The sequence below is a fragment of the Tamandua tetradactyla genome, chromosome 3 (genome assembly GCF_023851605.1).
Source record: "Tamandua tetradactyla isolate mTamTet1 chromosome 3, mTamTet1.pri, whole genome shotgun sequence".
NCBI classification, from domain to species: domain Eukaryota; kingdom Metazoa; phylum Chordata; class Mammalia; order Pilosa; family Myrmecophagidae; genus Tamandua; species Tamandua tetradactyla.
In genome coordinates, this window is record NC_135329.1 from 217703032 (window position 1) to 217714574 (window position 11543).

The following is an 11543-nucleotide window of genomic DNA, read 5'->3' on the forward strand; positions in this document are numbered from 1 at the left end:
CCTAGTAGCCCTGCCCCAAAGCTGACCAGGAACCCACTACTGCCTCTTCCTGGGACTTCTGGGTAAGAGCCCTGGCCTGAGACCCCGGGATGCCCCTGCCCCCCAGAGTGGACAGGAAGCCCCAGTCCTGGAAGTGACACTCTGCAGTGTTTCCTGGCACTCTCTGCTCCCACACTGACCCCAATGAGGGGAGCTCGCCCAGCCCACCTGGCCATGCCCCCCACCCCCACCCCAGGATCTCTTGGACTCTCTCAGGGGTCATGTCCCAGACGGCTCACACCCAGCTCGGGGCAGAGGCAGGATGAGGGGCTGCAAAGGGGTGAGGCTCAGCCAAGGGAACTGGGGGCTGCTGGACGCCTCACTCAGTAATGAGCAGAGTTTGCTTGGCCTTGTGGAACCTGCCAGGCCTTCCCCCTGACCCTGGCTGTCCAAGACCACAGCCTCACTTGGTCCCCTGTCCGTCCCTCCCAAATCTCCCATGTTATTCTCTATTTGATTAAGAGGCAAGAGAGAGCCCTGTGGGGAGAAAGAGGTGGCTGGACCCTGCCCTCCTCTTGGTCCTTGTCCTGCCCGTCTGTGAAAGTGTCAGGTCCAAGAGAGGCAGAGTGGCCTCTTCCCTCCCCAGTGCTGTCTCCTTCCTTTTTGGTACTTCCAGAAGTCTCTGTCAGGTCCAGGGAGACAGGCAGTTCTGAGGAATAGTTTATTGAGGATGGTATCCAGGTAGGACATGGGGCTGTGCTGATCCCTTTTCAGCTCTGGAGGTCACGGGGGCTGCCAGGGCCCCAGACCTCTCGCCACGCTCACACAGGAGTGTGCTAGGTCAGCTGGCTGCTGGCTGCATAGGGGCCACATTCCTGGGCTCTTCCAGAGGATGCTGCTCCACCGGGGGGAAAAACAAGTACTGAACCCCAAGAGGGCAACCGGCCTCCAGGCCTGGGGATGCCCAGACGCCTCTATGGAGAAGAGCAGTGAGGAGCCTGGGCAGAGCAGGGCGTTTCTTAGTGTTCATCTGGAATAAGGATTTGCAGACATTGTCTGTAAAGGGCCAGATTGTGAATATTGTAAGTACTGCATGCCATTTGGTCTCTCACAGCTGCGCAATTCAGCCAGTTTAGCCAGGAAGCAACCACGGAGAAATGAGAACAAATTGTATTCCAGGAAAACTCTTTGTGAAGCAATAGGACTTGTCCTGCGGGCCATGGAGTCACAGACCCTTGCACCGGAGCTTGCAGTCTGTATCCCTAACTTTTCACACCTTTACCTCTTCCTGTGCAGACAGAACCTTGCAGCATTGATTCCTTTGAACAATTCCTCTGCCCTTGGAGTTATTTTTCTTCTATATTTATATCTGCACATGTTACCCACCATGACTTTTATTTTGCTTTAACAAGTTATTGGCCTTGCATTCAGCATTTATGGTGCATTCTCTTCTGAGTGCCGACCCTGACTCATTTGGGATCACTTACCTCGCTGGTCACCTCGCTGGTTCGGAACTTCCTGGAGCATTTCCCATGGGGCGATCTGCAGGCAAGGCGTCGTTCTCCCCTTTGACGCCTGAGGCTGGACGTCCTCCAGTTGTCCAGGCCAGGGAGAAGGTGGCCTGGCGCTTCTCCCTCTCGTGGAAGTCGCTGGTGTGTGGGACCTCAGACGAGGCAGCTTCCCTTAGAGAAGTGACTCCACAGGAAGCTGGGGAAAGAGCAGTTCAGGGAGAGAGGCCAGGGCAGGCAGCAGCCAGGGCAGTCTCTGCTTAGTTTTTTTTTTTTAAATGTAGTTTTATTGAGATATATTCACACACAATATCATCCAACCAAAGTATACAATCAATGGCACACAATATCAACACATAGTTGTGCATTCATCACTACAATAAATTTTAGAACATTTTCATTAATCTAAAAATAATAATAATAATAAATAATAAAGAACATTGAAAACACACTTATCCCCAATTATTTATTTATTTATCATCTGCCCATACACTGCATAAAGGGAGTACCTGTCACAAGGTTTTCACAATTGTACAGTCACATGGCAAAAGTTATACAGTTTTACATTCACCATGAAGAATCGAGCCTACTGAATTACAGTTCAAAACTTTCAGGTATTTCCTTCTAGCTATTCTAATACATGATAAATTAAAAAGAGAGATATATATAATGCATAAGAATAACCTCCAGAATGACCTTTCAACTCTATCTGAAATCTTAGTTACTGTGCTGGTTTGAAATTGTTGTGTACCCCAGAAAAGCCTTGTTCTAACCCTGATTCAATAGCATGGGGCCCTTTGTTTAGATTATTTCCTTGGAGACATAATCCACTCAATTGTGAGTGTGTCTTTTTTTATTAGATGGAGCTGTGACTCTGCCCATTCAGGGTGGGTCTTGATTAGTTAGTTTACTGGAGTCCTTTAAAAGGGGAAGCATGTAGGAGAAACCTCAGATGCAGATGCTTGGAGAACAGTTGCTTCAGAGCCAACAGAGATGCAGACATTTTGAGATGCGTGGAGTGCCAATGGAGAGAGTAGATGCTTAGACAGAGATATTTGGAGCTGCAGATCCCAGCAGACATCACCATGTGCCTTTCCATGAGATGCTGACAAGCCAGAGCCTGCAGTTGTGCCCTGGAGGAGCTAAGTGAAGGCCACAGAAGCTTACAGAGGAAGCCACTGGCATCAGAAGCTGGAAGCAGCAGAACCAGGAACAAGGACCAGCAGATGCCCGCCATCCCTGCTTTCCCATGTGACAGACATCAGCCTTTCAAACATGTTGGAATGGCTTTTTAAATGGATAAGGGGAAGATTCTGGAAGAACTGTGAGGAGCTTGATAGTGAAAGCCTAGATTTCTTTGAAGAGACTTTTGGTAGAAATGTGGGTTGTAAAATATACTTCTAATAAGGTCTTAGAGACAAATAATGCATGTGGTATTGTAAACAGGAAGGAAGGCAACCCTTGCTTTAAAATGGCTGAGATTTTAAAGCCAAGCAGGCAAAATTGACTATTTGTGTTGGATGAAAGGCAGGATTTTAAAGTAGCAAGCCCGGGTACTTATTGAATTAAGATTAAGGAACATAGTTTTTCTGGGGTATGCAAAAACTTCAAATCTGCACACAGGACTAACAAGGATTGGAGACAGAATTATCCAAACAGGATTTGTGGAAAGTCCTATTGCACGATAGCTTTGATCCCTGTTTACTGCATGGAAAAGCAACAAATTTCTTGCAAGATCTGTATGAACAGAATCACTGCCAGTTCAGACTAAAAGGGGCAGAAAAGGGACAGATTGAAGGAAAAATGACTTCAAAGTTAGATCCATGGAAGCTAAAGTCTGAAGCCAAGAAGTTTCAGGCCAGAAGAGTGGACTCACCAATCCACGTGTGAAGGGTGAGTTTCCTCTGGAAACAGAGGGCGAGAATTCTGCCTCGATGTTCAGGAAGAATTTCAGTACCCCAGGCCTCAGAGAGGGTGGAGCACATAAATCCGGGATTAGGGAGAGCCTGGTGATCGCCGCATTGTTCTGGAAGACTGAGTATGTGCCCTGGAGATGGCAGAGATCCCAGGTGCTGACCACATGCTTGGGAAGAGTGGAGCTGAAAAGTGGGCCCCTCGATGCACCGCCAATGTTGCAACCCTCACTCCCAGCACTTTGAGATAACAGGGACCCTGTGTAAGGCCTTAGAGAGGATGGGACTGCCACTGTTTGAAGTCCCGAGGAGGATAAATGACTCTCAGATTTTGAAATCCAATGAAGATTGCCCCTGTTTTGGTCTGGTGACCCCTGTTTACCTTTCATTTTCTCCCTACGGCAGTGGGAGCATGTATTCTATGACTGTTCCTCATTTTTATATTGGCAGCAGATAACTTGTTCTGAGTTTCACAGGTCAAAAGTCAGAAGAGAATTTGCCTTAGAATGGACAATGTCTATAACAAATTTTGACGAAATTTTGTACTGTTTCTGATTTTGTATTGCATTTGTGTTGTTACTGAAATGATTTAAAACTTTTGTGATAATGTGATGGAATGAATGTATTTTGTATATAGGAAGAACATATCTTTTTTGGGGGTCAAGAGGTTTGATATGTTGGTTTGAAATTGTTATATACCCCCAGAAGAGCCTTGTTCTAATCTTGATTCAGTATTATATGGCGGGACCCTTACGATTAGATTGCCTCTACAGAGGTATAGTCCACTTGATTGTGGGTGTGACCTTTTGATTAGATCGAGATGAGACTCCACCCAGTCAAGGTGGGTCTTGATTACTTTACCAAGGTCCCTTAAAAGGGGAAACGTTTAAGAGAAACCTCAGATGCAGATGCTTGGGGAACAATTACTTGAGAGTCAACAGTGATGCGAATATTTGGAGATGCTTGGAGTTCTGACAGAGAGAGCAGATGCATCGACAGAGACTTTGGAGATGTAGAGCCCTGCGGACCTTGTCATGTGCCCTCCCATGAGATGCTGACGAGCCAGAACCCAGAGTTGTGTCCCAGAGGAGCTCAGTGAAGACCACAGATGCTTAGAGAGTAAAACACTGGCATCAGAAGCTGGAAGCAAGATAACCAGGAACAAGGACCAACAGATAGTTATGGGAGAGGGGAGACAGAATATATTCCCCAAGAGAGTTGGAGATGCTCCTTGGAGCATTTCCAAAGCTGAGAGAGGTCAATGCCCTCCACAACTTGCATCTATTACTAAGGAGGCCACACCAATGGTACACCTTTCTTTGGAGCAGAAAGAGATAAGGAAAAGAGCCAGAGAGGAGGAAACTCCATAAAGGGGAAATTCCATAAAGGGAGAGATCCGGAAAGATTGAAGCTGGGACTCAGGAAGATATCATCCCAAGGCAGGGGACCTGGCCGAGAGCAAGCCCCATCTCGTCATGGACCCCACATCGAGGATCCTCAGGAATGAGGACCACCCCACCCCCCAGCAGCCTACAGAAGCCCCAGGCCCACCCAAAGGCCTGGATGAAGACCCCAGATGTGCCCTGCCCACCTCAGCCCTCTTGGGACCTTTCTCCAGGAGTCTGCCCTGGACTTCCCAAGCCCCACCTCGGGGGGTGGCCATGTCCACCACCATGTCTGTGTCGTGAGGCCATGCACCACCATCTGGTAGAGCATATCCCCTCTGACAGCCAGACGGACAGATGGACAGTCACTCAGGCCCTGGGAAGTGAGGCTGCTGCCACCGGCCTGTATGAGAAGGGGGTGGGGGCTGAGCAGCAGCAGAGCTGGGCCTCAGCCACAAGTGGCCGGGGGGGGCACTTCCACTTTCACTGTCCTTTCCCTGGAAGGCTCCGGGTTGTGAGCCCCGGGACATGCCAGGCTCCCCGAGAAATGTAGGTCGTGTGTGTTGTGTTCCTGTGTGTGTCTTGCGTGTATTACTTTGTGTCACCACGTTTGTATGTGTCCTTGTGAACCATGAGTAACTGAATTTGTGTATTTTACTGTGTATCATATATATGTGTGTGTCCTTGTGTGTTTGAGTCCCTGTGTCGTACGCCTGCATGTATATGCCTTCCTGCTTCTGTGCTGTGTCCTTGGATGTGTGTGGTTTTTCATGTGTGTCCTTGTGTTCACGTGACGTTGAGTCCAAGTGTACGTCCTTGTCTAAGTGTGTCTTTGTATTGTGTGTGTGTCCCTGTGTGGGTTTGGGTCTCCACAAGTGCTTGGCCACTCCCCCTTCCCATGGAGCTGTCATGCAGGCAGGGGGCGAAGGGCCCCTGCATCCACCTCCCTCTCAGGTGTGGTGTGGGGGTGGAGGTCGAGGCTGAGGAGGTTCCTTCCTCGCTCCCATGACTCCAAGGATGTGCTTCCAGGAATCCTGCCTTGGGCTCCAGCTCCCAGATCCCGATTCCCACCCTCCCCTGCCCAACCAAGGCCTTAGCATCCCTGTCTCGTCTTGTCACCTCTGCTTCTGGCCACAGGCTCAGAGACGGTTCCCAGTGAGCTCAGCCTCCACGGGAACATCTGCTCCCGCCACTCAACAGCAACCTGGGAGCAAGCCACTCCCCTGGGCCTCAGCCCGTGGGTCTGAGCTGCAGGACACAGGCCTGGCTCTCAGACCAGCTCCTGGGGATTTTCCTTTACACTCACCAGCTGGCCAGACACACGCGCAAAAACACATAAGCACATGCACGCCCACATGCAAACACATGCACACTCATGCACACGCAGACATGCACCCTCCTCATCCAGACAGTTGGGCAGCAGCCAGCCACTGCCAGCCCCGGGTCCATGGTCCTACAATGTCCATTTTTCAGAGCCAGCAAGGACCAGGACCCCTGTTATCCTGCTTCCGCCCGTCCCCAGGTACCGATCCCATGAAGGGCATCTGCAGGGCTAGCATGCTCATGTTAGTACAAGAAAGCAATGCTCTCCACAACTGTTTCCAGAAGGGTCATGTGTACACAGAGGGGAGGAGCACACAAGCATTGGCGGGGGCCGGGGGCTAGGCCCAAGACCGTCAGGGCAGCCGGCAGATCTCCCCCAACCCCGACCCTTGGCAGTACCCATCTTGTCCTCGGTGGTCCATCAAGAATGTTGCTTGTCCCTCCCTTTCCAGGATGTGCCCTATGCAGGTCAGTCCTTGCAGCTCCACACAGGGATGCGGTTTTGCCTGGGGGCCAGGGGCCTGGTGCACCTCTGGTACCAGGCTCTGCCCTTGGCGGCCTTGCAGGCCTGTGCTGTGTCCAGGCAGGCGAAGCAGAACTCCACGTGGCAGCGGGAGCACAGCACATACTTGCACTTGTCCTTGTGCTCGATGAGTAGCCCACACGTGGGGCAGGCCCGGGTGGAGGGGCAGCCTTGGATCTCACTGCCAGGGAGGTCCTTGATGCCACAGTTGGCCAGGATCTGCAGGTTGGGGTCCACGCAGCCCTCGTTGTCACAGTGGTCAGAGGGCGTCCCCGGCCCCTTCCAGGCCCGCAGGCACTGCCAGCAGAACTCGTAGGTCCTCTTCTGCTCAGAGCTGCAGATTGTGCACTGCACCCGGAGGTGGCTTAGCTCCTTCCGCTCCACCAGGCTCTTGCAGCTCGGGCACTGTGGGGAGGGGCAGCTGCTCAGGGCATGCAGGGGCCTGGGGCTCAGGGTTGAGGCGTGGGCTCAGGGGCCCGGGCAGGAGAGCCCCCTTTCGGACCTGTGTGCAGAGCTGGGGTCCCAACCGGGCAGCGCGCGATCTGGGCCCTGCCCACCTCTTTAAAGTCACAGTAGAGTCTCGCTGCAGTCAGGGCGAGTTTCCGCTCAAACTCCTGCTGCTCGGCGTCCCCCAGGACGGCGCTGCGGCGCACCTCGGGGTAAGGCCACTCGGCCCCACACTTGCCCCCGGCGACGTCGGCAGGGCAGTACAGCTTGAAGCGGCCCTGGAAAGGCGGGCGAGACGTGGGACACGTGGGGTCTCTGCCTCGCGCAGGGCCCGGCCGTGGGCGCAGCCCCTCCCCTGCCTGTCCGTCCCCTGGCCCCGCCCCCCGCCCATGCTCCGCCCCCTACCTGGTCTATGAGGCTGCGGCACCAAGCCGTCAGGCTTCCGGGGTCCACGCCGTGCCCACAGCTCATCTGCACCCTCTGGGTTCCGTCATACTCGTCCCCTGGCGAGGTCAAGGGACAGGGCAGGGGTGGGGGCCGGGACGTGGTGCCCACGCTGGCTGCCCTGGGTCTAGCGGCTCTCCGTGGGACACAGCGGTTCCTGGGGACTTCCGTTGGGCACTTCCGAACCCTCACCCGCCTCTCTTCCCCACACCCCGGAGCTTAAAACATGGCCCGTGAGGCATGTCCAGTGTCCTCCAGGCTGGGGCAAACCTGGGATCACCTGTGATAGCCAGGAACTCTCAGCAGCCCATCCTCTCCCCCAGCCCCTTCCAGAACTTGCTTTTAAGTTTCTGGACTGGAGGATGCTCAGGCTTCAAATACCGATTTGAAGATCCAAAAGGCCCCCAAGCCTGGTCCCCTCCCTCCACTGGCCAGGCCTGACCTGTTATCTCGTCTCTGCTGTTCACAAACTTGAGCGGGGGCTCGTAATCCTCGGAACTGGAGAGGCTCATGGCAGGACGTCGCTGCTGCGGGGGGACGGTGATGAGCCGAGTGAAGCAGGCAGGGGATTTCCGCTCCGCTCCGCCCCTTCAGCCCCGGCACCGCCCCCGCTGGGAATCTGTGAAGAGCGCAGCCCCGGGCGGACATAGGTGGGTTCCCGCCCCTCGCGCACCTTCCCTCTGCCCTCGAGGCCCTCCTGCCCGTCCCTCCGTCCACTGCCAGGAACCACCCGAGGCCGAGAGGGCGCGTCACGGATCTAGGGATCCTCCAGCCCCGGCTCCTTCCAGGCCCTACTGGCTCTGAAAGGGGATCCTTGCAGTGTCCCCGCATTTCCGACGCTCTTCTCGCCTCTGGTGGCCGTGGCAGTGCCCTGAATCCCCGAGGTTCCGTCTCCCCTCTTGCAAGATGGTCAGGGTCAGAGAGACCACCGACCCAGCTCGAGGGTTGGTCGAGGACCCAGCGCCACCCTGGGTGGTCCCGATGCTGGGGAAGGGGCGCCCCCCAGGCAGTCCCGCCCCGCCCGCTGGGCCCAGCGCAGGAGCCCAGCAGCGTCGAGGGGTTTCGCCCGGAGTTTATTCTGGGGGGCTGCGGGGCAGGCCTGGGCGCTTACCCGGAGCGGCCGGTTGAGGGCCAGGTGTTTGTCTGCGGCGGGAGGGGACAGACAACTGGTGAGGGGCGGCCGGACCCCTTCCGGGACTTTCCTCCCCACCCAGGTCCCTGCACAGACCCTGGACCAGGGAGTTCTCGGAAAATGTTTCACAGAAGAGAAACAAAACTGAAACTGGTCCCGCAGTGCGCTGGGTTTTTTTGCCCTTCCTTCCTCTTCACCCCTTACTCCCATCTCCACCCCTCCCCCACCGCGCGGTACATCCGAGACTCCGCCCCTCCCCCCTCCCCCTTAGGCAGTGGCCCATGTATTCTGCCTTTCTCCCACTGGTGGTGCTGACGGGACCCCCGGACTCAGTGCCCCTCACCTCCACTCAGGAGGAGCAGGCAGGACCACCTTCTGATCGACGGTGCTGGTGGAAGCTCAGAAGGGGTCACAGTGTAATTTGCGCCCAGGCAGAAGCTGTGCGTTCACAGTTGGCACTCACAGCCCCTGTGGGGGCAGTAGGTGGTGGATCACTCACCCAGGTTGACTGGCGACAGGCCCTGGGCTCAGGTTGTGGGGACACTGGTATGTCCCAACCCCCACCTGGAGTTGGCCAGGTCTCCAGTCTCCCAGAAAAGGCCTTGGGGAGCCTTAGAGTGTTGAAGGTGGCTGCCCCCACCTGTCCATAGCTTAGGGACTGTCCCAGCCCGCGGGACGATCAACCGAAGCTCGAACTCCTGTGAGGGAAGAATGGCATGGGACAAAGAGACGCGAAGAACGGCAGCAAGACAAATATTCTGATCAAGCTGCAAAATTTTATTGAGGAGGCTGGGTATATATACTCTAGAAGGAGAGGGGGTGGCTAGTAGGGACGGTGGTGATCTGGGATTGGTGGCTGCTGTTGCTAGGGCAGAGGGCAGATGTACGGTTAGTACTTTTGGCGTGAACTTTAGGCGCGAACTACTATTACTTCCTTGAAGAAGGCTGATTATAGTTTAGGCTGCTTTTTGTTTCAGCCCTGGCAGCCATGTTGCATGTTTCCGGCATCCCTGAGGGTGGATTTTATACATGCTACCTTAATTGTCCCCAACAAGGGACCTTCATTTTCCTGCCAGCTCCTCATATCCCCCCCCACGCCACCCCTGGGGTTATAGACTGGCCAATCTTGTGTCCCTTGGGAACTCCCTGGGTGATGCAGCCTCCCTTTCTGGAGTCCACCAAGCTCCCCTCTTGCAACCCTTTCTGGCTCACTCTGTCCCCCCACCCCCAGCAGTCCCCGGTGTCCCTGCGTGGTCTGCAGTATCCTCCTGCAAGGGTGGAACAGCGTGTGACCAATAAACAGCTGCTACTCCCATCTGCCAGGGTCAGGTCGTGTGCTTGGCCATCTGCTGCCATTTAGGGTGGGGGTCCCTTCTGCTCCAACTGGGCGAAGAGGAGGTGGTTGGAGCAGACAGTCCTCCCAGTGGGGCCATGAGTGCCAGGTCACACTCTGTATCGGTGCTCGGCCCAGCTGGTGCTGAACACCTGGGGCCACAGATGGGGGCCTCCCCAAGCAGGAGAGGGCATGGGCAGAGCCTAAAGCTGGCTCTTTGGGGCTAGCCCAGGCAAGGAAGGAAAGCTTGAAGGTGGGTTCCAGGGCCTGTGTTCTGGGGTAAGGACTAAGAAACCCAAAGCCACTGGCAGCAGGGGTGCTGACTCGTGTTTACCTAAGTGTTCCAACAATAAGTGCATATAGACAGAGATATGAATATATGATCACAGAGGGTTATTATAAACTACTGATAAAAGGATGTATAGTGAAAATGACTAGAATCATATCATCAACATGGCAATGAAAGATAACTATTGAAAATCTCTCCCCAGAGGTTCAGCCAATTAAAAGGAGAATTCTCACCTGTTCAGAAGAAAGTGAAGATTGGAGAAGGATACCACAAATGTTGAATCAAAGAAAGAGAAAAATATCAATAGGAAACTTCCATCCCAGACCTTCCTGTCCTCTTCTCTCCCCATTACTTGGTCCCACACACCTCAGGAAGTGCCCAGAAGCAGCAGTGGGGATCCCCCTCACATGCCACTGGGGACACAGACTATAAATTCTCTCACAGCAGTGGGACAGACCCCCTCTCTTATATTCAGACACTACAGGTACCCATAGCAAGACTTAGTCAAGGAGGAGGGCAGAATACAAAAGGGCAGCAAGGAGGAGTTTCCAAAATGGACCAGTTAGAGAAAACTACAAAATGTTCCCTAAAAGCAGCAAGTAGCCAGGCTGAAAATACCCAAATCAATTATTTGGGGATCCAGGGGACAGGGGAAGACATTGAACGTCCCTGATCAGTGAAGGACAAAGAGTCTGAGAACATGTGGACAGACTGTTTTGAGCCCAGGGTCCTGGCACCCTGCCCCCACCTTGAGGGAAACAGCAGCTGGCAGCCTAATCCTTGCCTGGGGAACAGCTGCAGACGGGGTCTGGGGGTGGGGTCCTGCACCCCAAGTGAAGTCGGGGACACAGCTCCACATTGAGCCAGACTCTGGAAGGGGAAGTGAGGGCAGAGGAACCCACAGTTTCAGTCCTGCCAGGTTAGATGCAGCCTGGGCCCCAGCAGGTAATTCAGCCACACCTGGTCACATGCAGCCTGGGCTCCAGGAGGAAAACAACTTCTGAAGATGAGTATACCACCAAACAGCACCATATGCTGGGCAAGCATCACAGGTGTTCCAGAAGGAGATAAGAAGGAAAAAGGGCCAAGAAGAATATTCTAACAAAAATGGCCGAGATTTTCCCAACCCTTATAAAAGACACAAATATGTGAATCCAAGTAGTCCAACAGAATAAATTTGAATAAACCCATTCCCAGTCACATACCAATAAGACTGTGAAATGCCAAAGAGAAAGAGAAAATTCTTTAAACAACAACTGAAAAGCAA

At 53.8% G+C, this 11543-nt stretch overlaps 1 protein-coding gene across 7 annotated transcripts; it reads right to left on the minus strand.

The window, feature by feature from the left end:
- Window positions 1–6378: 6378 nt before the first annotated feature.
- LOC143678332 (E3 ubiquitin-protein ligase RNF217-like) lies at window positions 6379–9510 on the minus strand. Of its 7 annotated transcripts, none has more exons than XM_077155642.1 (7): window positions 9295–9509; window positions 8998–9122; window positions 8634–8665; window positions 7965–8141; window positions 7484–7581; window positions 7189–7356; window positions 6379–7036 (listed from the first exon to the last, which is right to left on the minus strand). In XM_077155642.1, the coding sequence occupies exons 4-7, from the start codon at window positions 8032–8034 to the stop codon at window positions 6578–6580; spliced, it is 795 nt and encodes a 264-aa protein (XP_077011757.1). In that variant the 5' UTR covers window positions 8035–8141; window positions 8634–8665; window positions 8998–9122; window positions 9295–9509; the 3' UTR covers window positions 6379–6577. The 7 variants fall into 7 exon arrangements, with proteins under 7 accessions (XP_077011757.1, XP_077011755.1, XP_077011754.1 ...); XM_077155640.1 differs by having other exon boundaries at window positions 7965–8049; window positions 9219–9509; XM_077155639.1 differs by having other exon boundaries at window positions 9219–9509.
- Window positions 9511–11543: the final 2033 nt, after the last annotated feature.

Excerpts from the sequence above, each read along its gene's own strand:
- LOC143678332 (XM_077155638.1), bottom strand. The coding sequence starts at position 8,864 with ATGGGAGTAAGGGGTGAAGAGGAAGGAAGGGCAAAAAAACCCAGCGCA. Across the intron at positions 8,050-8,633 it reads CCCTCAACCGGCCGCTCCGG|CAGCGACGTCCTGCCATGAG; the intron begins GTAAGCGCCCAG and ends GTCCCCCCGCAG. Across the intron at positions 7,582-7,964 it reads CAGCAGAGACGAGATAACAG|GGGACGAGTATGACGGAACC; the intron begins GTCAGGCCTGGC and ends TGACCTCGCCAG.